The sequence below is a fragment of the Artemia franciscana genome, chromosome 8 (genome assembly GCF_032884065.1).
Source record: "Artemia franciscana chromosome 8, ASM3288406v1, whole genome shotgun sequence".
Lineage (NCBI taxonomy): Eukaryota > Metazoa > Arthropoda > Branchiopoda > Anostraca > Artemiidae > Artemia > Artemia franciscana.
In genome coordinates this window covers 42544549-42572061 of record NC_088870.1, presented here as the reverse complement: position 1 = coordinate 42572061, position 27513 = coordinate 42544549, and the positions used below count along the sequence as shown (strand labels likewise).

General features: G+C 35.8%; 1 protein-coding gene across 4 annotated transcripts in view; it reads right to left on the bottom strand.

The window, feature by feature from the left end:
- The window catches only part of LOC136030449 (uncharacterized), a 173759-nt gene that overhangs the window by 77700 nt on the left and 68546 nt on the right, over nt 1-27513 (bottom strand). For all 4 annotated transcript variants that reach the window (XM_065709437.1, XM_065709440.1, XM_065709438.1 and 1 more), the window contains 2 exons: nt 20129-20344; nt 9431-11003 (listed from right to left, as the gene is read on the bottom strand). In XM_065709437.1, coding sequence (XP_065565509.1) covers nt 9431-11003; nt 20129-20344 — 1789 coding nt within the window. The remainder of the gene's footprint in view (nt 1-9430; nt 11004-20128; nt 20345-27513) is intronic.

The window sequence follows — 27513 nt, the reverse complement described above, 5'->3', positions numbered from 1 at the left end:
CGTGCGCAACTAAACTTTTTTTTGTCTTCATCTCAGATTAACAGATGACAAAAAATAACAATACATTACCTGGAATAAGGCGACCAATAGGAAGAGACATTGGAGTAATAAATTAGGAAAATAAATTTTGGAAAAAATGTAAGTATATGAAATTTAGATGTTGATACCCTGTCACCGGCTGCTGTAGGTGTAACATCAGTTTCTACAAGAAAAAGAGCATCTTTGCTTCTTTTCTTGCTGAACGAAAAGATCGAAGAGTCTGCGCGTAGCCAATATTTTTTTATTGTCTTCAGATTATATTAAGTGTGAGAATAAAAAGAAGCAGAACTGACTGTAGATGTGGTGAGAAATATATTTAGAAAATTTGGAATCGGTTATTGCTTTTTGAAATCACGCATTCATTGTTTTCCTATGTGATTTCAAAAATATAAATTATCCAGCGGAGAGGTAAGAAAGGAAAAAAAAGACAATAACCGTGGGACGGTGATACCAAATAACGGACGGTGACATGTTTTTTTCTGAGTTTGGAATCAAATTCATATTAAATACAATTACGTTTCAAATATTAAATTTTGGATCCTGCAAAAAGCATGTTAAATTAACTGCCTTTTCCTAAAAAGTTTTTTTTCTAAAACAAACATAAGAGAAAACGGGTAACATGTTTTTATCCCAGCGTACCTTAAAAGCAAACACAGGCAATATTTTCCAACACCTATGCAGGGAAACTCTGGCAAAGCACTCTCCCCCCTCCCCCCTGAGAACGTCCCTGATCTTCTGATCCCGGCATTTCTGTTTTATACGAAAAAAAAGTAATAGTATCAAAGCTTCCTTTAGAAGCGCTGTTAGATGAAAAAAATTTAAATACCCAAAGGTAGTCCAGTATACGAATATATATATATATATATATATATATATATATATATATATATATATATATATATATATATATATATATATATATATATATATATATATATATATATATATATATATATATATACATATATCCAAAAAAAATTGTTTTCTGTTGGTATAAAAGCTATTACAAGGGAATAGTAAAGGATTTAAACGAGCTGATTGGTTTGTTGGAAAAACCCTCCGTCAAGTTGAAAACCGGGACGAATCTCCTTTGACCCGTTGATGCAAGTTCGTCCTGCATCCTATTTGACCGACTATGGTCGGTAACCCGTTCCACAGTATAACAAAATAAATTATAACCTTTTAATTACCGATTGCGAGTAAAGCTTTGTTTCGGGGGAGGGAGATTCGAATTTACAAAGAGCTACATAATAATTTGAAGTAACAGAAAAATAAATATAAGCTTATTCAATGTTGAAAATGACAATTGCGGTGGAAGAAAATTTGAACCCATAGATTCTCTATAGGAAAGAACTTGAAGTTGCCCCAGTGTCTCCACCATTTTGTCTCATATAATTAAAAAGAATGGTATATATTCGTAAGAGCATCGATAGTTTATACATTTTAGAGCTTATGAATATATAAATATCGATAATGTTGAGCATAGACGTCCGTAGGGGGGGGGGCTCTGTTCCCCTCCCAGAATCCAACATGTTTCCCAATTTCTTGTGATTTACTATTCAAACTACCATTTTTTTTATCCCCACGGCAACAAATTCGTGCAAACGCCATTGCTGCAAATTATCGACGATGTAGAGCTACAGAATGATTTCTTCGCCTGTGATCGGGGCTAAAACAGGATGAGAGAGACACTGAATAAACTGAGACACGTAACAACACATATCTGCTGACAGGTAGGATTGTTTTAGCTTCAGCATTTTCTTCATTAAAATAAGTAGCTGTAATGTAGTAAACAGCAATATAAGCCCACTACTAAGTTAAATTTCGATGAAATCTAAGTCCATGGAGAAAAGAAGCCCAGTTTCTTCTAAAATAGACACAAATCCTTTGAATTTATGTTTACATTATTGGGTTTTATCCTTCGTCATTATTTTATGGCTCAGGCGCAACAATTTACGAAAATGCAAGGGAGGGGGCAAAGATTTTTTTTATGCGGATACAAGCTATTTTTTTAAATGTATGTGGGAGGGTATCTTCTTTTTTCTTCAATTATAGAAGAAAATACTCTGTATTTATTTTAAAACCCTAAGGGGGCTAATTTTACAAGAGGAAGGCGGGTGAAACACGAAAAAATGTGGATTTTTAGGCGGCTATATTGATTTTATTTCATTGAGAGAAGATTGCCATGACCAGCAATACAAGGGGAGAATTCAAGCTGAATTCTACCCTCATTAGAATAAATGTTAAATTCATTACTGAGAAGGCTGACGCTTAACATTGAACTCCCGGGATCAATAACTACGGAGTAAATTGTTTCTAAGTAAAGCAACGCCAATTATTTCAAAAAAAGACATGCATGCTTCGTCAGAGCTACTGATGACTCGTTTTATATAATAACTTGAATGTTCTTAATTAGTTCCGCATATCTTTGAGTTCTTGAAATTTACCAACCTATTACTGTTAGAGCAAGGTTACCGAAAACCATACAACTATAATCATCCTTTTGTCGGACAAGTCTTACTATGGTCCAAATCATTTTCTTCCAAGCCGGAAATACCATAATTACATGAATTAAATTTCAAAATGAAGATCGCAACTTATTTTTAGGAGAGGGGCATCGCCCTATCATCATTTTTTTGTCTTGAAGCGTGTAAATAATAGATTTCGTAATTTCCTCTTCTTTTTTTGAAGTTCTCAGGTATGCAAAACCAATTTCAATATGATTCATTACAAGGTTCTTTAGACACAGAACGGTTTGAACATGGGCTACTTATCCTTGGCACCTTCAGGAAAAGGCCAGAGTGGGGAAAATGAGGATACAAAAGACAGTAAATAACTACACTCTGAGACAAGGAGGCCCCTGTATTTTGTGCCCTATAGACCTTAAATCTATTTAAAATCTAATCATATTTTTTTCATTAAGATATTATTACCTATTGACAGCTTTTATACCGTCTACGTCTGTATTTGCTTTTATTTACTACCGTCACACCTATTCACTAAAAAACTGCCCCCCCGACGTATTTCGTGGCGGCGTCTTTGTTACCGACACTCTTCTAGGTCCTCAGTCATGCGAATATTATAACGCGACTTTACACACAAATAGTAGAGAATAAGAGTTTCTCTAGAATACTAGCACACAGCATAGGTGTCATGCAGCACAGCGTACGCAGCATCAGACATGAATGTGGGAATTTATTTCGGAAGATTGGAGGGGGAAGCCCATCTTTTGAAAAAAAACGAGGATTAATATTTCGAGATTTCAGGAAGACAAAAATCCAAACATTCCCCCGTCCTTACATTCCTGTTTTCCACATAGGCTACAGTGATTGCACAGACAAGTGACTATTCTCGACTTGAAACCAGATAAAAACGTAAGTGGGGAGAGGGGGTAAGAGTACAAGGGTTTCTTTTTTCTATTATGTCACAACTCTTATGAATTTTCCTAAATTTTCAGTATAATTTTCCCGTTTTTTGTTTTCTTTTTTAAGTTGTGTACCATCACAGACAAGAAATTCCCCGACAACGAAAAAAAAATATCCTGCACGTGCGCCAGCTAAAAACCCTGTTTGAGACTAGTAATAAACATTTAATACCCAAGGGCCATGACTGAAACTCCCAAATGAAATTAGATTGATGCGGCTGAAAGCCAGAGTTGGAAATGTCTTGGCTCACTAAATCCAATTACGATTTCTGGACATCACAACTCACATTAGAGGAGAAACCCATTTTTGCTCTGTAATTGGAAGTGTCCCAAGTTAATCCCAGAAGAACGCGAATTCTGAATTTTGTTACTCTCCTACTTCTTTTAGAGGTTATGAGCAAATTTTCTCATGCGAAAGTAATTTGCAATTTGGCCCGTTGCCTAATACGATGTAATAAACATTACACATGGCCTTGCATGATTGAATATTTATCACCTTGATAGGGCCGGCAACATAAGAGCAAACCCACAAATAATAACAGCATACAAGCCATTAAAAGTGGATGCAGTTTTCTAAATAAATTGTTTTAGGATCCGTTTAATTTTTGCCTCAGGGCGATGTTGGACGTCTCTATGCTTCTAGAGAGCATTTGCTAGAGCGGCACACGTGCAGAACCTTGTTCTGAGAGGGGGGGGTCAATAAAAATTCTGATAAATATGAAAATTAAAGGAAATACGAAGGGAATTCCATAAATTATAATGTTTCAGGCAAAGAGCGGTCCTTAGAGGTCCTTTAATTACGAGTCTGACTATGTACGAAAAAAAAGTTCGTTTTAGAACCAACAATGGATTAGCATAGTTAAAACTACTCCAAATAAAATAGAGAATCGGCTCTGGAAAAAAACCAAGGCCGTATCCAGAGGAAAGGGGGCTACCGGGTTTGAACCCCCCCCCCAATGTTTAACTTGTAATAAGTAACAAAAGGAATATAAGTAAATCTTTGATGATATTCATAAAGCTTTTTTGTTCCCTTCTAAAGAATATCCTAGATACGCCCCTGGAACCTTTCTTGCTTCCTCTAAGGAACTTGGAATGGTCTACAGATTACTGGAGCAGCAAACAAGGCATAGATATTTGAAGTTTTTAAGTTTTGAGCAGGCAGGCTCGATGAATCATCAAAACTGCTCAAAGTGTTGACTCTTCTAAGTTTTGACAGAAAACAATGTTTTATGACGAACTAAATTTATCTGTGAATCTGTAAAAATAAAGTATCTGTTGCTTTGAGCTTCTCCTTTCCAATTCCCAATAAACAATCATGGATTGATTAAACTGGTTTAGACTCTTGTTGATTAAGTTTTAGACTCTGTATTAAAAGAAAAAGTACAGTTAAGAGTACTTCCTTATTCAAGAAATGAATATTAATACAGGATATATATCTGCTGTTGCAAAAGTTTTCCTTCTAAAAAAGAGGCTTTTCCGCATTTCTTCTGTGTAAAAGATCTAGTCTTGACCAATAAGATGAAAAGGGGAACAAGGGGTCTTCAGCACTGACAAAGGGAGGAATTTAAAAAACAATAATATTTTAAAATGAAAGAGTTTAAAATCAAAACAGAGTAAGGGTTTAATAAACATTTGAGGTTCTTGAGCAGCAAAATTTCCCCCCAATGTGCAAATACACAGCCCAAATTATATATTTTTCGTGTATTTTGCCCGTCACTCTTGTTTCAACTTCATACCCGTAAATTGAATCAAGGCTGAAGAAATCAAGAAACAGAAAAACTCATGGTAGAAATATATTGTGGGCTATATATTTGCACACTATGGGGGGAGGGACGGTAAACTATAGTGGAAGGAGCTTCAAAATGTGTTAAATACAGTTTTTCTGCACATCATGAAGTAAGAATTGTTTTATTAACATGTCGCCATCTCAAAAGCCCTAATTACGCATTAACACCCAGAACAAAAGATTGAACCAATATATGCAGTACTTACTCCCTATAAAAACCAAGAAAGTAGACTTAATATAATGAACTACTCCTCTAAACAGCATAGAAGCAGCTGGAGTAATTGTAGTAAATATTGGTTTCATTTTGTTGTTTTGTTTACTTTTAATTGTACACTAGCAATTAACAGATACCAATCAAGTGTACTTACAAATACATACACATGATAAAGATATGGGAAAAATTAACAAAATGTGTCGATCAAGAACTAATGAAATAACTAAGCTCTTCTGGCAGAAATTCTAATCCAAATTATTATTTATAGTTAGCAATGGGGTATGAGGCAGGAACATAGGCTGGGGGAGGGGCCCAGTTCCTCGTAAATGTTGAATTTTTTAAATTTATGGGCAATTCTTATTTGAATTAGCAAATAATTTTTTGTTTTTAGCCTATTTTTGAACCCGGGAGGATTTCCTAGATGTTTTTCCGAGAACCCGACTGTTTTGCGCACCCAACTGTCTCACCGCATCTCAAACAGCAAGCTGCACAAGAAAAAAATGGTTGAATTCCGTTTTCTAGGGCTACAATGAGCAGCAGCTTGAGATGACTAGGACACGTTCCGAGAATGAACGGTGACCAATTGCCAAAGATCATCCTTGTTGGCCAATCTTCTAGGGTCAAACAAAAAGTATATCATCCCTGATTGAGTTGAGAGAATGTCATTAGAAAAGATTTAAGGGAAATGGGAACATATTAGAAGGGTGAAAAGAGGGAGGCTTTGAATAGGGTGGGGTGGAGGAGGAGCGTTCGTAGCTGTGATGGCCTTGGCGACTTGGAGATTCGTCAAGGCAACAAGTCCATGAGAGTCATATTAAAAAAAAAAACATATAAAGAAATACTTGATTGAAGAGCAAGCGGAAAGCACGGGAATAGCAAGATTTTTTTTCGGATGGGTGGGGGGTGAACCAACATGGCTGGGGGGATTTTTACCGTCAAAATGTCTTTGAATAGCAGCTTAGAGAGTTAAAGAATCATCATTTCATCTGTAACAATTCAGTTTCTTAAGGATTTTCTAGTGAGTCAGCTATTCTACTAGCGGCAACACTGCCTCTTTACTTCATACTGACCATCTCTGCAAGGGAGAGTGTAATTTTTTTTAATATAGGCTGATAATATTCTAAAAAGATATGTTTATTTTGATAATTTTATAAAGTTCTTATTTAAAGGAAATAAGAATTTCTTAGCTCTGTACTGCCCCCCCCCCCAATTTTCACCCCCTACCAGATTAAAAGAAGTCTTTTTTTGGTATTTTCTTTGAAAAAATGGAAAAAACGACACATTTCCCCCTCCCCACCCAAAATACTGAAAAATATATTTTATATCCCAGATTTTCGTGAATCGATGCCACTGGACGAGAAAGAGCACACGTAGCAACGTTTTCTCCAGGGAGCTTGGTGCTGCGATAAGCTTTGTTCTAAAGATAAAATTGAGCATACTACAGGGCTGGGCGCAAATATAATTTTTTTTCTTCTTTTTCGGGGGGGGGGGGCAGTTCCGAATTCAATTTATCCCAAAAAACGAAAAAATTAGTGAGCAAATCTTGGGAGTCCAAAAGATCGGACCAAAACCATGCGTACACGTATTGTCCAAATAAAAACATCCCTTGGAATGAAACAAGTTTTGAGCAACTGCTCTTAGAAGTTATTATGTTTCGTTGAAAATAACATCAAATAGAGAGTATTGAACCAAGGGAGTTTTGAACTCTCCATTGAGTTTAATAAAAGAGGACATTTAGTGACTTCTTATGTGCCATCAATCAATACAGCAGGAACTCTGACCATTTAACGTACACCTAACTCAAAGAAAGTTTTCAAATTCAAACCAGAAGAAAAAATATACTATTCGATTCTCCATTAGAGGTTCTTTTCGAATATACTAATCACCGCTGTTGCAATTACGAACCACCCCTCCTCCCTCAATGGGGCTAGATCGTGTCCAAGGCTTTATACGAAGTTTGCTGATTTTGGGGGGTTTACATTGTTTTGTGTTTATCTTTTGTCAACAGTTGGTTCATATTATAAAAACTCCAAATTTGAAAAAAAAAACAATAAACATTTGTAGCCTATACAGTCTAGGCCTAAATCTGGAACCATTAGGATTAGGACTGGGGTACAATTGTGACGGTGGTCATTATTATTTTCGCTAAGATCGCTGAATAGGTAATCAAGTTGTATATAATTTTTTTTCTGTCTGATTTCTGTCTTGTAAAGTAAATTTGCCTTTGTTGGTTGCAAGGCCGTATCCAGAATCTTTGTTTTGGGTGGGGTGGGGGTACGCTGCTTTAATTGAAAGGACTTAGATACTACCATATGGATCCATTGATCTAGGAGGGGTGGTAAAAAAAAAACTTTAAAAACGCATCAAAAATTTGTTTATATGTGTTTTTGTTGTGTTTTTACGAGCCGAACTAAAATTTGACGGGGAAAAAACCCATAACCTTCCCCGCTGGATACGACCTTGGTCGGTTGAAAGCACTGAGTAATTTTGCAGGTTTTCAGTACCGTAAATTTAACTTGTTCCTTAATTTTTTTCCTTTGTGCTTTTTTCTGTTTTTTCTTTTTTTTTAACTTACATTTTATTGGGTGCGAAATAAGGCTCATTTTAAACTAATTGTTATCGAATGAAAGTAAATTCCAATTTATCTCATACGCCCTTAAAATCCCAAACTTAAAAAGACGAAACCGAAAGGTTTATAAATTGGTAAGGTTACTGTATTTGATTGTAAAAAATACATTCACTTGTATAGATGACAATAAAATATACACTTAGCAGGTCCTTTTAAGGGCTCAAAATGGAATTTGTCACAGTAGTGTTTAGTAGCCTACATAAGCACACCAAGGGGAGGGGAACTAAGATGAAGCGGTAAAATTATAGCAAACAGTATTACTGGCTTTCGTATAAAGTGAATATACCACTCGATGCCTTTTTTTATGCTCTTTACAAATATAATAATCGCCTCTACTGGATATTCAGATTTAAGCTTTTTTGACCTCTTGAAAATGACCTAAATATGGGGTATAAAAAAGGCTAAGAAAATGGTCTCGAACCTTAAATACCTTATAACATTGATCTCAAACTTGCTGTTTCATTATAAATCAATTTTTTTTTAATGTTGTATAATCCAGAAGCACTGATTTTCCAATATTAATTTGGATAAATTAATTTTCCCAATGTTATGACGTTTTCTTCTTCCTTGACATCGAATTTTAAATAAAAGCATGCGTTTTTAGTCGAAAATATGAAAGCCAGCTATTATGAACGCCAGTTATACTGTTTGCTATAAATTTAAATATATTAAATACAGCAATGGTTAGTTTACGTATTTAATATATGCTATGCTTTACCCCCACCCCCCTGATGTGCAAATATATAGCCCAAATTTGTTTCTAAACTATTACAGATTTGCGATTTCAAATATCCTATTATTTTATAAAAAAAACACCGAAAACGCATGCTTTAATTGAAGTTTCGGCGACAGGGAAGAAGAAAACGCCATAACATTGATAAAATTTATTTATCCAATTTAATTGTGGAAAATCAGTGATTGTGGATAATATAACATTAAAAAAGTGGATTTATAATGAAACGGTAGGTTTGAGTCCAATGTTTTAAGCTTTTTTTATGCCCCATATTTAGGTCATTTTTAAGAGGCCAAAAAGTGCTTAAATCTGAATTTATAGTAGAAGCGATTATTATATTTGTAAAGGGCATAAACAAAAAGCCACGAGTGGTATATTCACTTTATACGAAAGCCAGTAATATTGTTTGCTATAATTTTACCGATGAAGCAATGTGTTTTTACAAATAAGCAAGTATTTATAATTGTCTTAAAGAAGTTTTCAGAACTTTTCGGACTCCCTTTAAATGTGCCCCTGTTCTTAAGATTTTTTGAGATTTCCAACTTCAATAAATAGATCAAATACCAATCCCAAAATAAGTTAAAAAAGGAAGACAAATTACTCACCCGAAGTTTCAGGAACTGTAGTTACAGGATACTCGATCATACTAGCACCAGTTTCTAAGCCCAAACCGTCTTTATATCCATCAGGAGGGCTTAAAGTAGCAGGTTGTGACTCACACCCGACAACTTCATTTAATTCAAACTCCTTGACACTAACGAATTTTGGTCTCTCTTGCTCATCAATTAAATCAATTTCATATTCATCTTCATCATAATCCACATATATAACATAATTAGCATCGAAATACACATTCTTTGATTCATTGAATATAACGCGTGCCTTTTTGTTCACACTCCCTGTGTGCTTTAGTGCAGATTTCGGCATATCACAACTTAGACTGTACAATCCACTACTATTTTCCTTAGAAGTTTCATTGATATCTGCTAAGATCCTTCCAGCTTCCAAGATATTTTTCTCGGTCAATATCCTCTCGCAAGCGCTGTCGAAGCGGCCTTCTGTTTCTCTGACGAGAACAATTTCAGAACTAAATTCACTTTTAGTCACGGTAGATGAATTCGGTAAAGTTCGCAATTCATTCTTTACCGCACTTGATACCTTGCCAACAGCAAGGTGTGGGTAAGTATCAACATCAACCGCTGGACTTCTCCGCTCCTTCTCAATATCAAGGGGGAGGGGAGTCTCTTCTTTCTTAACAAAATCAAATTTAGGTTCGATCTCATGGGAGAATTCTTCCTCAAGTTTATTTAAATCCCGATAATTTTTTGTAAGCAATTGATCATTGGCATTTAAGCATTGACTAGTCCCGTTAAGCGTTATAGGCATTTCGTCAATGCTGTTACAATCAAAGTTCTCGACTGAATCTTTTGAAGGTGAAGTAGAGTCACCATAAGAAATCAGAGGAGCTGTCCAATTTTCATCAGAATTTTGCTTGTTCTCCGCTAATTCCATATCAAAATGGTGGGTATCAAAATCATGTTCGTTAGCCAAGCTCGGATTAGGAATAATTTTCAGGTCATCAGGGTTTATTTGATCAGGGAGAGAGGTTATTCTAGGGTTTACAATTGCCTCAGGATCCCCTTTCTGTTTTCTTTCATTTTGATCGTCTTCTTCAGCCCCCTGAGAAACCCTTTGGCTCGTATTTTTGGCAGGGAAAATTTCGCTGGAGAAATTACTGGAATAGGCTATTAGATTTGTTAACTTCCTCCTAGGATCCTCTGACTTTTCCTCCAAGGTCACATCAGAATCTTTCAGTGGGCTACTGAACTTTTGATCACTGTTGACTTTTTCAGCATCGCTAACATTATTTTCCTTGTTGTCCACATGGCAACTCCTATCCCCTTTTTTATTATGTTTCTTTGTTCCAGAGTTGTTTCTCAGACCACTTTTCATCAAAAGTGCAATTTTTTCGGCTATTATCCCTTCTGCTATACTGGGTGACACACAATTTGATCTAACTCCACATTTTTTTGAATCAACACAAAGATCTGTCAAGTTTCTTTTCCTTTTTTCCGCCAGAGTACGACAACCGTGTTTCCGTGAGACTGAGTCGAGACTAACAGCTCTTTTAAGAGGTTTCTTTCCTGATTCGAAAAAAGAACGGATCTCCTCATCTTCCTGTAAATAAGAAAGATTGCTAAAGATATACAATTCAAATTGACAATTCCGTGCTTTCATATTTTATAGCCTTTTGAAGGCTAAAGCTCTGGGAAAGGGATATTGATCATAATCTGTCAAAGAAAATGCATCGTTTGACTCTAAACTAGCGTGTCCATTTCACGAGAAGTCTTTCAGGAAACACTTCCTAGTTTGGAAATTTAATGGAAAAATTGAATTTGAGTTTTTTGACCCCAATATAGCGTGCTCTTAGCTCTAAATTTGATGTTATTTAGGGAAATAACATGAAATTACTGTGTGAAAGAAAAATGGCTTTTATGGAACCCGATATTTGTAAACGTTAACAAGTTCGCTCAGAGAAATTCACTACGGCTACATCTCTCTATTGAGACATTTTTACACTCAGTCTGATTTTTGGTTTTGATAAGGGACTTAAATAAAAAGTCTGAGAAATAATTAAGAAAATTCAAAATACCTGAGAAATAGGAAAAGAAATTTCATTTATTATTTTTTTTAGCGCCTTATATCTAAAAAACGATAAAAAAAGAAATGTGCAATATGACAAATCACGCTATAAAAAAAAATACAAAATACGGAGCTACAGAATTTCGAGAATTTCAGACTTTTTTCAGCTTAATAGGCAAAAGAACAGACCTGGTTTGTTGTCCCCGATGAACTTACTTTTAAGCCGTTGATATCCCCCCACCATTTTAGACTCGGCTCTTTTATATAATATGGTAAAAATTCTGTTTTTTCATCATCTAAATATGTTGACAGTTAACAAAAAGAACGAAAAATTGTAAGAAAATGTAATTTAAAAAATAGCCAAGAAAACGATGGTTGTTTCAGCCAATGAACAGAAAGAAGCAAAATAACAAAAGCATATATTTCGGCAAGGATCTCCGCCACGCCGTTTTTAGTGATAAAAAAAAGAAAAACTAGCCTTTTGAATTGAACTCTAACAGAGCAGAAGAAAAGCTTAATAAAACAAATAAAAAACCAAGAATCCACTTAAAAAGGCTAATTTTGTTTCTTTTTTTGAGCACTGAAGACGGCTTGGCGGAGGTCTTTTCGAAACATTTGCTTTAGATTTTTGCTTCTTTTCTGTCCACTGGCTGACATTACCCTCGTTTTCTTGGCTACTTTTAAATTGTATTTTCTAATATTTTTTTTCTTTTTTATCAAACGTCATGTATAGCCAGTGTGGTGTTAGAACGTATCTAAATAAATTCTATACTTTCTAGTTTTGCTTTATTTTGTTTAACCAGGACGACACATACTCCTATAATCTGAAGAAATTAACCGTGTGAATCTCGGCTGTCATGACACAATTAATAGTCTTTTAAAGTACAATTCTCGTTTTTTGAGCTGATGAGGACATTATTATTTCGTACAATTACTACTATTACTACTTCTACTTTCAAAAACTTGCAACACTGCGAAGCTACCCGAAGTCAACCCACTGATGAGTATTCATCCTACAACCCACACTGTTTTTGCTCAAGGCATCTCCCAAAAATTTTTCAAAGGTTTTAAGTCACTATTTCAGTATCCGTTTTCTTCAGCTTTTGGGGAACATCTCAAAATAAGTTTTTTTTCTATTTTTGAGACTGAAGAAATAGATGAAGATAAGAGTTTTGTTAAACTTTTTCTGGTACTTATCGGTTGTATGATAGACACTCGGGAAGTGAAGTTCGATTAACGCTAATGAAAAGAAACAAAATACGATGAATATATAATGGTTTAGAAACAAATTTGGGCTATATATTTGCACGTTAGGGGGGGAGGTAAAGATAGCATATATTAAATGCGTAAACTAACCATTACTGCATTTAATATATGATATGCTTTACCCCCCCTCCCCCTTATGTGCAAATATATAGCCCATACTTTTGATAAAGCTAGGATTATATCCTAGCTATTAGTTATTAATAGCAATTAGTTTATTATCCACAAGAAACTGGTCAAGTAACTTCTTTATACTGTCGATCATTGATCAGATGATATAACAACTAATTGCTATTAATAACTAATAGCTAGGATATAATCCTAGCTTGGAGCTAGGATTAATCCCTAGCTAGGATTAATACTCATCAGTGGGTTGACTTCGGGTAGCTTCGCAATGTTGCAAGTTTTTGAAAGCAGAAGTAGTAATAGTAGTAATTGTACGAAATAATAATGTCCTCATCAGCTCAAATGATCGACAGTATAAAGAAGTTACTTGACCAGTACTGAACTAACATTCATTCAGTGAACATCTGTATTTGCACAATACAATTTTCAGCCGGATTAACTCTGATAAGTAAATTCTTTTATATTTTTTCAATGAATTCGGAATAATAGCATCGTTTTTGCGAGCGCTGTACAAAATTGGATGTGAATTATCTTGGGCGTTCGTTTATCTATTTTTTGAAAATTATAAACATTATTGAAAATAAATATGGTTAAGAAAAGCGAGAAGCGATCAAGACAAAGCGATTTAGATGATTCAAGAGGATCCGCAGAGTCGACTAATAATATCTCAAAGTTAGATAAAATCCTTGAAATAGTTGAAGCAACTAAAAATGATGTCTTAGAAATAAAAATGAAAATCGTTGACATTAAATCTGGTTTAGAGTGCCTAAAATCTCGCGTGGAAGATCTAGAATTAGCAAGAACGGCCCAAGAAAATGAATTATCTATTATCAAGGAGGAAATATCGGCCTGACGAAACCAAATTGAAAAGGAGCCTGGTTTGGGTGAATTAGCATCTAGAGTCCTTGTGTTAGAAAACATGAATAGAAGAAGGAATGTTATTATATGGAACATTTAAAGTGAATCTAAATCAAGGGCTAAAGACCATGTTGATATCATACTTTCCCGCCTTGGATTTAATATCCGATTTGAGCTACTTGAGTTTAAGGATAGATTTATCAAAATCCAGCTTCAGGATGATAAGGACAAATTCTGTATGCTTCAAGGAAACAAGAAATTACGTGAAAACCCGTTCGCAAGAGGAGCCGGACGTGAATCCCCTTATATGACAGATGATGTGACAAAAGGAATTCGTGACATTCGCAATTCCCTTAGAATTAAACAAAAAGAATTTAAAGCAACGGGAAATTAGTGCTTGGATCCCCCCAGTGGTCCCACCTGTATTGTGCTTAATTGATAATGAAGAAAAAGTAAAGCTTAAGTGGTATAAAGTCCTGTAAGTGAGATACATGTATGAGAAATAGAGTTAATACTAAGTACCGTTTTTCCTAAGTTTCTTTCCTTCCCGTCTTTTCCACTCCATTTTCTGCTGACAGTGGAAACTACGTTTTTGTAAGTCTACCATGTGCGCAGTGGGTTTTGGCTGTGAAAAATTGATGAAATTTGCCTCTTTAGATACCAGGTTGTATCTCGGAATGTATAGTAGATAGAAAATTCTGACGACGAAATGGATTCGTCTTATCAAGACTGGGTGAGGTCCCTAGATAAAATCTATTTATTTGAGTAGATACTAAGTTTCAGCTGAATACAACCGATCTACAATCTATTCCAGCCTGCAATGGGAATAGTTTAATCAAATCGATGTGATATGTGTTCGCGACAGTTTCTCACGGTTGTAGAAATGAATTTTAACGGAGGCATAAATTTATGCGATGGCCGTTATGAAAACGACTTCATACAAGTTCACAAAGACAATTAAAAGGGAAAAAATAAAAAATCTAAACGATTTGACTGGAATCCTGAAATGCTGCCTATCTGAAATTCGCTCCGCAAAAAACAGGACAAATCTCCTTTGGCCTCTTGATGTAATCGAACACTCCATCTTACTTGACTGAATACAGTCGGGAAACATTTTTACAGTATTGTTTTACATTTTTACCAAAAATCTCGGGCGTTTACTTTTTCTCCTACCCAATAATTATTCCGTAAAACTTCTTGGCATTAGTCTTTGTAGATTCTGACATTATTTCTAATCAACACCAATGGGGGGCAGGGGGGGACAATTGTCTACCTAGATTTGGAAAGAGCTTTTTTGTATCTTTATTTAAAAAAAAAATTGAAAGAAAATCCTTCTGTACGCTTATGTTTTCGCAAGTTTTCGCCCATAATCTTTGCCAATCCAAACCATTTTTAATGCTGGTAGGGGTAAAACCCCATCCCCTATATAGAGCACCCATTTCACTATTCATTTCCAGGCTGTTTTGACTAGTCAACTTATTTTTCATCAATCGGTTAAGTGAGATTTTAGTTTGGCCAAATAGATTTATAAAAAACAACATGAAACCATTCGCTCAACTTAAAGAAGGATGTGTCAGCACAGATTAGACCACTTATGCCCATGATTCTCGCCATTTAGGCTTCCAAAAACAACAAACTTGCAATTTCGTCTCTGAGATTGATTTTGGACTCTAGAATATCCTCCTCCCCTTTCTTTACCCCCTTTACTATGGACAATTTTTACATAAGGTACATTCCTTTGTGAGGTACATTCCTTTGTGAACAAGAGCTAAGATCTCATACGGCACTTGTGACGAGGCAAGAAGAGCTAAGAGCCAAGAGCTCATATGGTATGAGCTCTAACAAAATTTTAAGAACCAATAGATTGATTTAAAAGGAAAATCAGAGGCTTAATGCCGGTCGGTATTTAAAATAAGAGCTCTGAGTAACGATGTCCTTCTAAATATCAAAGTTCATTAAGATCCGATCACCCACTCGTATGTTATAAATACCTCATTTTTTCTAAATTTTCCTCTCCCTTTAGCCCCCCAGATGGTCGAATCTAAGAAAACGACTTTATCAAGTCAATTTGTGCAGCTCCCTGACACGTCTACCAATTTTCATCGTCCTAGCACGTCCCGAAGCACCAAACTCGCCAAAGCACTGAACCCCTTCCCCCAACTCTCCCAAAGAGAGTGAATCCAGTACGATTACGGCAATCACGTATCTACAACATTTGCTTATTCTATCCACCAAGCTTCATCCCGAATTCAAAGCGTTTTCCAAGATTTCCGATTTCCCCCTCCAACTCCCTCCAATGTCAACAGATCAGGTCGGGATTTGAAATGAGAGCTCTGAGACATGAATTCCTTCTAAATATCAAATTTCATTAAGATATGGTCACCCGTTCTTAAGTTAAAATACCTCAATTTTTCTAATTCTTCCAAATTAACACCCCCCAGCTCCTCCAAAGAAAACGGATCCGTTCCTATTATGTCAATCACGTATCTAGAATTTGTGCTTATTCAACCCATCAAGTTTCATCCCGATCTCTCCACTATAAGCGTTTTCCAAGATTTCTGTTTCCCTTCTCCAACGCCATATCCCAAGATCCAATTCGAGCCGAAAATGGCTCGAATTGGATCCGAATCTGAGACATAAGATCCATCTATATATCAAATTTCATTAAGATCCAATCACCTACTCGTAAGATAAAAATACCCCAATTTTCACGTTTTCTAAGAATTCCGGTTTTTTCTCTCCAACTCCCCCCAATGTCACAGGATCTGGTCAGAATTTAAAATAGGAGCTTTAAAGCACAAGATCTATCTAAATATAAAATTTCATTAAAATCTGGTCACCCGTTCGTAAGCTACAAATACCTCATTTTTCCGAACTACCCCCCCCCCTCCCAGCTCCACCAAAGAGAGCGGATCCGGTCCAGTTATGTCAGTCACGTATCTTAGGCTTGTTTTTATTCTTCCCATCTAGTTTCATCCTGATCTCTCCGCTTTAAGTATTTTCTAAGTTTTCCGCCCCCCCCCCCCAACTGCCCCCCAATAACGCTGGATCCGGTTGAGATTGAAAATAAGAGATCTGAGTTACGAGGTCCTTCTAAATATGAAGTTTCATGAAAATTCGATCCCGCCTTCGTAAGTTATAAATACGTCATTTTTTCTATTGTTTCAGAATTACCCCCCCCCCCAATAGATCAGATCCGTTCCAATTATGTCAATCACGTATCTAAGACTTCTGCTTATTTTTCCCACCAAGTTTCATCCCGATCCCTCCACTCTAAGCGTTTTCCAGGACTTAAGGTTCCACCCCCCAAACTCCCCCCAATGTCACCAGATCTGGTCGGGATTTAAAATAAGAGCTTTAAGGCACGATATCCTTCTAAATATCAAATTTCATTGAGATACAATCACTATAAGAGATAAAATAAGAGATCTGAGTTAAGAGGTCCTTCTAAATATGAAGTTTCACGACGATCCGATCCCTCCTTCGTAAGTAAAAAATAACTCATTTTTTAAAATTTTTCAGAATTTTCAGAATTACCCCCCTCCCTCCAACTACCCCAAAGAGAGTGGATCCGTTTCGGTTATGTCAATCATGTATTTAGGACTTGTGCTTATTTTTCTCACCAAGTTTCATCCCGATCCCTCCACTCTAAGTGTTTTCCAAGATTTTAAGTTTCCCCCTCCCAGCTCCCCCCACCAATGTCACCAGATCCGGTCGGGATTTAAAGTAAGAGCTCTGAGACACGATATCTTTCCAAACATCAAATTTCATTAAGGTCTGATCAACCGTTCGTAAGTTAAAAATACTTCATTTTTTCTATTTTTCCGAATTAACCACCACCACCCCCCCCCCCCCCAGAATGGTTAATACCAAGTGCCATAAAAACGTAAATTATTCACAACCAAGCTCAAAACTTGGGAATATACAGGACAAGTGGTAAAACGATTCATTCTGACGTTACGAAAAAAACGTCAACGGGAATATTTTTTTTAGGACATTCTTTAAAAAACACAAAATTTTCAAATGAGGTTTTTCGATTCCTCTCACAAGGTTGGATAGGCAGTTTGATTTTTTGAAAGAGAAACCTATATTCTTTAAAGAGGAAGTAGTTTAATCGCAGAGACTGCTTGTAAAACACCTTAAGACTCAAAACCGTTCATTCTTTTTATTGGCTTAAATTTTCAAACAAAAGAGCCAATACAGTGGAATTCATATTTCCTTTACTGGCTTCTAATTTTCACATAGTTTTTTTTTTTTAAACCAATCAGGTTTTTAAAAGGTGGAGTTTTCTTTGTGTTTCCATGTTTTTGCTGGCCAATCATGTGATTGGCCAGCAAAAACCTGTCACAGCTGTACCCAAAATAATTAAAGCACATTTTTTACCATGGAATTCTGAGAGAGAAACCACGTTTTTTTGGTTTTACCCTCATTAACGTTTAATCTCCCATTTTTCCACATGTTTGATTCAATGAAGAAAATGGGACCAAAATAAAATTGTATAACTTTCTCATTGATTGACAACTTCCTCATTGATAATTTCAGACTTAATGAATTTTACGTAATCGGAACTGGCATAAAAATACAATTTTTATCACACATTTTGTTCTTTAATTGTCATTTTTATAGTTTTGGATACTATTCCCACAGGTTACACTTTACTTAATTCTCGTCATCACTAACAGTTTGAAAAGATAATAAAGAACTAACTATTATTTTGTAGGTTGAGAAAAGCTAAAATTTTAAATGGAAAACTTAACATCTGTTAACTAATTAGGTAATCAACAGATACTTTTTTTGATGTTAGCTACTTCGGTAACTAGCAGATACTTTTTTGTTGTTGTATGTTATGTTGTAGGTTTATATAAACAATTAATAAAAATGCAAACTTGCAGACGATTTCACAAGTACCTCCAACAAGTTTGCTTCTAGGAAGAATGAAACTTGATTTCCCATAAGATGTCGGGAGTTAAGTTTCCTTTTGGGGGATTCTAATTACTTTGGGGTGGAGGCACTGCTACTGGCCAATACCAGCCAAACTTGTTAAAACATATGAGTCACTCTCTGAATCACACCCTCCCCCCGCACTTGACAACTGACGAAAACCCTCGGCCCAAATTGCACGTCAGTTCGTAGATATTTGTGCCAGAGCCACACTTAAGGGTTGGCTTGCCAGCCACAGGCGGCCAGCCACTAAACTAGAGTACGGTGTCTGACAATCTCTAATTGTCAGTCCACAGCGAGACTTATTCGACAGCTCTTTAGTCTTCTAATAGTTTGGATCTTTCTTAAATTCTGTAAGAAAGTGTTTCTAAGGAACAATTTTTTTGCCTTGCTGATTATTATATTGTTTGCTACCCCTGAAAACTAACTTTTGGTACCCGTTGCTTTATTAGCCTCCTTGGATTTTGTGACAAAACACACTTCTTTATTTCCATAATGCTTCCGAAATTTACCCTACTCAGTCACGATCTTGTTTTTCCTCGGCGGTTCTGTGGATTTAATGCCAGTTTTTTGCTGTTTTCCCTTGGCGCTGAATAAACATGAAGAAATGAGCGCCAAAGGGGCGTACCAAGAAGACATTAAAGAACGCAAAAAGCATAAAAAAGGATAAATAGGACAGAGTAACAACCAGCTAAATATCAATAAACACAAAGGCACTGGTAGCACACTTGTGCCTCTCTTAAAGAAATTTTGTGGTAGCACGATGTTGTCAAATTATGCCATTATTCTTTGAATATTTACATTGGCATCAATAAAGGCAGCAGTTCTTAAAGGCAGGCAGCACCCTTATTTTTTTTTGTCCACCAAAATATCTTTTTGTGTTTTTCTACAATTAATTTATTTTCTTTCTTTTTTTCTTTTTTCATTATTAATAATTTGTTTTTGTCACATCTTAATAATTATTTTCAAATAGCCCTTTCTCAAAAGCGTTTCTAATTTATTATTAGAAACCTAAGAACATTGAGCAAAATTTAGACAAATATTAAAGTTTGCTGTAACACTTTAAATTTAGTAAAGCTAAGATAGTAAATAAGTAATTAACGACGCTTCTTGACCACTAAGGTCCCTGCGTCGGCCCTGTAGTTCACTACTACAGCACGGTTTGATCTCTGGGTCACGTATTACCAAGCTGGGATTAAACCCACTGCGTCACCACAAGCCGCAAATCAAAGAAAATTTATTGAATATGCATCCTAGCGTGCGCAGCGCTACCTAGCCAAACTATTATTATAGATGGCATTTAAAACTCCGATGGACAATATTACAATAATGTTCAATTCTTTTTATGCTTGGCTTGTCAAAGTTGAATTATTCGAGACTAAAAGCTTAAATCTGAAGAAAATCTCTTCTGTAATATGCTTACATGAAACGCGTTGCCTAGTTTTCAATATAGGGTAAAAATAAAACCTCACCTGAAATGACTTGGCATCATCCTCTGGTGAAGAAAGGAGAAAAAACCTATCAAACTCTTCTACTTCTTCATCATTGATGGATAGGATATCATCTAGTGCATCATCTTTGCTTGTGCTTTCACTCTCAGTTTCACTATCATCAATATAAGGGATAGTGGAGTATTTTGCTTTTTGAAATACATGCTGCTCAATGGGATCCAAGATCATGTCTTTAATCTAAAAGAAAAAACTATAAGTAACCGGGGATCGCATAATGTAATACAATCCAGGCTGTGTAATCGGATCCAACTCAAGGTAATTAGTGAGATCGAATTCAACGCATCATGATCTTCTTACTTATGGGTACCAAAATTGACCTAGTCGGATATTTGACGGTCTAATATTGGTGTAATAGGAATATGGAACTACTAAAACCACAAAAAAAAAAAAAAAAAAAAAAACGCAGCACATTGCAGGTGCAGGCAGCAAAGGTCTTTAAAAATCAAATTCTTAAAGTCATAGCATTTTCGATTGATTCAATTTTCAGCTTCTTATTTAATTTCGGCTTTGATTTCTTCTTTCAGTGACTGGATGACAAAATTGGAAAAATTGGCCCGCCAGATTTTTTTTTTAGGATTACTTGCAAAGTGTTGAATTTGCTGATATGTAGAGTCAAAAAGTAAGATTTATTTCAGAACAAAAAAAGAAGCTTTAATAAAGGCACCAAAAGAAGCATTGGGGATAATAAATATACTCACGCCCGATTGGGGCGGAGAGAATTTGTTACTTTTTGATAAACTAGCAACAATGCAAGTGTCAAGGCCTATTCGTTATTAATATTACAAAAGGAAAAATAAGACAGGTGAAAACCTCTTGAAGAGAGACAAAGCTTGAACACATCATGGGAACAGTACAAAATGTGAGATCTTCAGACATAAAAGGAACACAAAAATTCTGTAGGAGAAATAAAACGAGGAATAAAGAAAAGACAATATAGCGATATCGTTGATGTTTTCACCTAAAGGTCGTATTGGACATTTTGAGATAAATATACATTTTTGAGATAAGTGCGGAAAACCGTTTGTCAGGCAGTTTTCAAAGGAAGGATGAAAAGGGACAAAAACCACTCGCGAACAATTTTTGGCTATTTTCTCTAAAATATGAAAACCTTGGTTATAACTTTTTGGCATGACAGCAACGATTTGTCATTAAGAACTTCGTCGTTGATGTCCCACTTAAAGGTCGTATTTGACGTTTTCACACTTGTGACATAACCAAGAAAAAACCGTATGCTGAGCTATTTTGAAAGAGAGGATGAAAAAAGGACAAAACTGTTCAGCGAACAATTTTTGGCTTATTTTTTTATATACGCTTGGAAAACACTGGTTACGACTTTTAGGCAAGACAGCGAAAATACTATGTAAAACCTAGAATTATTATTAGAACAATTATGTTAGAATTAGTAGAACAAGACAGTGAATACAAATATGTTAGAACTATTAGAACAAGACAGCGAAGACAGCATTAAAACTAAAATTATTGTCCATAATTTGGCTGGAGAAAAAAAAACAAAAACAAATCAAAATCATAAAAAAGTTATGATGGCCTTCTTCATGCTCCATGTCAATTATTTTTCGTTGAATCTGTCTCTTAAGAAAGCGGTTTCAGTAATTCAAAAGGTGTTATATGTCATTGTTGTCAAACTGAAATTTTAAGTCTACATCTTTAAACTTGACATGTTATTTCGATCGGTTATCGTTTGACTGACATTATGTCAAACAATCAGACTCTCTAGGGCCACAATGGAAGAAAGGTTAAGATGGTTTCTGCAACGTTACGGATGACATATTGCCTAATATTTAATTTTTTTGTCATCTATCTTAGGCAAAACGAAGCAGGTCGTCCCCGAATAAGATGGGGAAAAGGCATAAGAAAGCATTTAGAAAAAAACTTTATGGGAGGGGTCATATGTGAAGCTTTGAATAAGTTAAAGTGGAGCATGAGCGTAAGCAGCTGTGTTGGGCTCATGGTGCTGCAATGGGTTGTCAATTTTTGTTTTTAGTTCTGAGTTCTTTTATTTATCAATAAAATTCCAATAAAAATCAGCAACAACATAATCTCCCCCGTAGGGATCCACGGCCAGAAAGGAGCAGGAGAAAAAATAATACCAACAAAAAATATGAACAACATCCAAAATCGAATCGCCAACCTTAACAATCCCAAAATCACAAGCTAGGCAGTGGAGTATCGTATGATTCCTCCTACTCAATTAAACATCCAACCCAATCCAGAACCATTACTAAAAAAAAAAAAATAAAAATAAACAAGAGCTAATAGCTCATATGGCACTTGTGAAGAAAGATCGGATCCTGTCCGGTTATGTCTATCAAACGTCTAGAACTTATGCTTATTCTTCCCATCAAGCCCCATCCGGATCTCTCCACTCTAAGTGTTTTCCAATATTTCCGGTTTCCAAGATTTCCGTTTCCCCCTCCACCCTTCAATGTCCCCGGATCTGATCCGAATTGAAAATGCAGCATCTGAGACATGATATCTTTCTATATATCAAGTTTCATTAAGATCCGATAACCCATTAGTGAGATAAACATACCTCAATTTTAAAGATTCGGATCTAGATTCGGATCTGCTTCATTTAAAAACCTTTCACACCTGAAACCTTTCGCACCCTAAGCGAGAATCATACCGCTAGATCAGCAAGCCACACTTAAGAACAACAATCATTTGTTTTACCGGCAAATAATATTCTTCTCAACTATCTCGCTCGCTCGCTCCCCTCCCCAGATGGTCGAATCAGGGAAGTGTTTATTTCTAATTTAATCAGGTCTGGTCCCTGATGCGCCTGCCAGTTTTCATCGTCCTAGCTTATCTGGAAGCGTCCGAACTAGCAAAACCGGGACCGACAGACAGACAGATAGACAGAAAATGCGATCGCTGTATGTCACTTGGTAAATACCAAGTGCCTAGAAAAACGGAGAAAACTTAATTATTGAATAAAAAATTCTCTAGAAGCATTCTCTAGTTACAAATTCCTAGTCTAGCAGAAGTTCTCTAGTTAGTAGTAGTCAAACAGTTCGTGGTAACGTAGTAAGGAGCGACCCGGCTCAATAGTAAACGAAACTCTAAAAAACGGAATTTTGATGCTAAAATATACATCAAACGAATCAGATTTTCATGCTGATTTTAAATATATAAGTTTCATCAAATTTAGTCTTTGTCATCAAAAGTTACGAGCCTGAAAAAATTTGCCTTATTTTAGAAAATAGGGAAAAACACTCCTTAAAAGTCACAGAATCTTAACGAAAATGACACCATCGCATTTGGCGTATCAGAGAACCCTATAGCAAAATTTTCAAGCTCCTATCTACAAAAATGTGGAATTTCGTATTTTTTGCCAGAAGACAAATCACGGGTGCGTGTTTATTTGTTTGTTTTTTTTTTTTTTTTCTTTTCCCCAGGGGTCATCGTATCGACCAAGTGGTCCTAGAATGTCGCAAGAGGGCTCATTCTAGCGGAAATGAAAATTTCTAGTGCCCTTTTTAAGTGACAAAAAAATTGGAGGGCACCTAGGCCCCCTCCCACGCTCATTTTTCTCCAAAGTCAACAGATCAAAATTTTGAGATAGCCATTTTGTTCCGCATAGTCAAAAACCATAATAACTATGTCTTTGGGAATGACTTACTCCCCCAAAGTCCCTGGGGGAGGAGCTGCAAGTTACAAACTTCGACAAGTGTTTACATACAATAATGGTTATTGGGAAGTGTACAGTCGTTTTCAGGGGATTTTTTTTTGGTTTTGGGGGTGGGGTTGAGGGGAGGGGGCTATGTGGGAGGATCTTTCCTTGGAGAGATATGTCATGGGGGAACAGAAATTCAATGTAAAGGGCAAAGGATTTTCTAAAATTACTATAAAAAACAATGAAAAAATAAACATGGAAGAGTTTTTTCAATTGAAAGTAAAGAGTAGCATTGAAACTTAAAACGAACAGAGATTATTACGCATATGAGGGGTTCTAAAAATACTTTAGCATAAAGAGCGAGGTATTTAGGAGGAGTACCTCGCTCTTTATGCTATAGTATTTTTAGTAATTTCAACTATTTATTCTACGGCCTTTCTGATTCAGGGGTCATTCTTAAAGATTTGGGACAAAACTTACGATTTAGTGTAAAGAACGAGGTATTAACGAGGGTACAAACCCCCTCATATACATAATAAAAATTAAAGAATATAAAAGTTTGTTACGTAAGTTAATTCTTAAGTTACTTATATTTTTTACTAATAAAAAATTCGTTAAAAATAAAAATTTATAGTTGCCTTTTTATGTAACCAAAAAACTGCATGGCAACTAGGCCTCCTTCCACATCCCTTATTTCTCAAAATCGTCTGATCAAAACAAAGAGAAAGACATTTAGCCAAAAAAGGAATTAATATGCAAATTTCATTGTAATAATTTATGTGTGGAGAGCCAAAATCAAACATGCATTAATTCAAAAACGTTCAGAAATTACATAAAAAAACTAGTTTTTTTAACTGAAAGTAAGGAGCGACATTAAAACTTAAAACGAACAGAAATTACTCCGTATATGAAATGGGTTGTCCCCTCCGCAATCCCTCGCTCTTTACGCTAAAGTTTGACTCTTTGCCACAATTCTGCTTTTTAAAACAATTAAAAGCTTTAGCGTAAAGAGCGAAGGATTGCGGAGGGGACAACCCATTTCATATACGGAGTAATTTCTGTTCGTTTTAAGTTTTAATGTCGCTCCTTACTTTCAGTTAAAAAAACTAGTTTTTTTTATGTAATAATAGTAGGATTAAACTTCAAAGACACTTAAAACTTCTTGTTTTTCTGAAATACGTCTTATCCCCTTTTCTCACTCATGGGAATACTGAGAAAATTCAGCTTCTGACATCAAACTTGTTTTTCCGTGTCTTCTATGCCTAATACATCTTCTTCGTAGAAACAAATGCTTTTGTACATGGTCAAAAACCTCAAAAACGCGTTTTTCCATTCTTTTTTTTCCATTCTTTTTTTTGTCTAGTAACATAACACCCTTTTAATTGCCACAGCCAAGATGCTATACAAAGGGGCAATTCCCAGTTTTTGAAACATCACGAGCAATTAATAGCAAGGAATATCCCATAAAGGAAATTAGGATCTTTCGACGTAACTCTGGATAATCCTGGAATAACAAGCTCCTCCACCACACAAATAGTTGGACTAAAAACACAACTACTGTTGGAGATCACATGTTCATACAGCAGAAAAGAAACAAGCAGGAATATACATACCACCTCTAAACTGAAAAGTCTATTGAAGCAGCCATCAACCTCCCGTCCTAGCCGAGTGGCTAGCACGCTAGACTTGAAATATTTTGTCTCTGAGGACAGGGTTTTGAATCCCAGTGTTGCTGGTTATCACAGCATAGATAGACAATACAGTTATGAAAACTTGATTTATTTTTGGGACACAGTGCGCGGTAGTGATTCCAGCGGCTGGAGACAGGAAACTGGCAGTCTGAATCTAAAAGTCGGAGCAATTCACAGCTAAGATACCAATATTGCATTCCCGCCTATGGTGTTGTAGTACGATCTACGCGTCGGAGCGCGGGCTTGGAGGAGGCGCCAAGTTCAGAGCTCTGTACTAAAAGCTTCTCATGGGCAAGATAGGAGTTTTCATAACTGTATTGGTATCTAAGCTGTGCTGGTTATCTGATTTGTAAAGGGCTTCAGTCGCGTGACTCTGTAAGTCCAGCCAGATTCCGACCTAGCTCTAAATGGGAATCTAGAAAAATCTGGGAAGGCGAACAGGGAGGGTGTGCAAAAGCACAGAATGGCTGTCCTCCAGCCCTCCATTGCACTTCCTGGCTGAAGGGCCTTGAGAAGGAGATCAGCACCACTGGTAGGGACTCCAGTGCCGTAATCTTTACCGCGTATTACCTTTAATTATTTTAATTATGATTCCAAACAAAATAATAGTTTCTATTTCTCTTTTTCACTCTAATATAGGTTTCGATATGTTTCAATCTGATAATATAACTAATGATGATAATGATACAGATCTGCTTCACTAAAGATGCCTATTAACTATCTTTAGTAAAAAGCTATTGCAAAAATGAATTTAAAGTTGCTTCTCTGACGTTCCAGCTGTTACGAAAACGATGGCTGAAACGAAAAAGTTTGTTTTCAGTAACTTTTTAGCGAACATGGAATACGCTCTAAATTAGTTTAATACGAGTGTATTTACCTTCTGGGAGGGTAAATACTCTTTTCAAGATAAAATAAAAGGGTAAATACAACTAGCAAACAATCAATAGGTAAGACCAAAAGGCAGTTGATGCTAATGGCATCTAAAAAAATCTTTGTCCATAAGTACCAAAAACATAAAAATCCCCTTTCAAGGGGATGGGGTTTAAAGAACACGAAAGATATGTAAAATTATATTATCTATATAAGAAACTTGATAAATTATGACAGAATCATGAACAATATTAGATTATAGGAGAAGCTTGGGTTCGAAGTTCCCACCCCAGAAATACATGCCTGATCAGTAGCATTCTATCTTCACATCTTTTTTGATTTTGAATAAGAGGAACGCAGTTGCACTTTTTTCACACTATAATCAGGGAAGGATATAGGGACGGGAGGGCTAGGGGAAGCCTGCCCCATGCACTGGTTCGTAGGGGGGTGCCGACTTGTAAGGCACTCTTTTATATGATCAAATAAAATTTGAGCACTTAACTACAAGGTTTTAGTGTACAGGATAATGTCATTCTTACCCCGGGATCCACAAGGTCTAGATCCGTCCCTGACTGTACTGTTCCTACATAATCCCGGGCCATGCATAAAATTTACCTCGAGTCGGAGCCCGTGTAAGAAAACAAGATCCGAAAAGCCAAAGTAAATCCTTCTCTTACATATTTCATAACCTTCTGCATTTCTTAGATCTTGAAATATCATCAAATAACAAAATTGTCTGTTATGGAAGTGAAAAAAGTCTTTCGAAATGACCTTCTCAAAAAGAAATGTCAGAAAACAAACAGACTTTCTTGATGTGTCGTCTTCACAAGAGTCTTATTTATTTTTGTCAATAGACCTTGACAAATGGAAAAGGTTATTTTTCCCGAGAAAATATTGAAAGGGTTAGCATAGAAAAGGAAAATGTCATAGAAAATTGTTAAAAGAGTTGCTAGAATCAAGGCACAATCTTCGAATATCAAGAACAGTCATTGGTTCTTATCAGAAAAAACATAAAATGGTAGACAATTTTAACCGTCGACAAAATTCGTCTATATAATTGGTATGTGTTTTATATATATATATATATATATATATATATATATATATATATATATATATATATATATATATATATATATATATATATATAT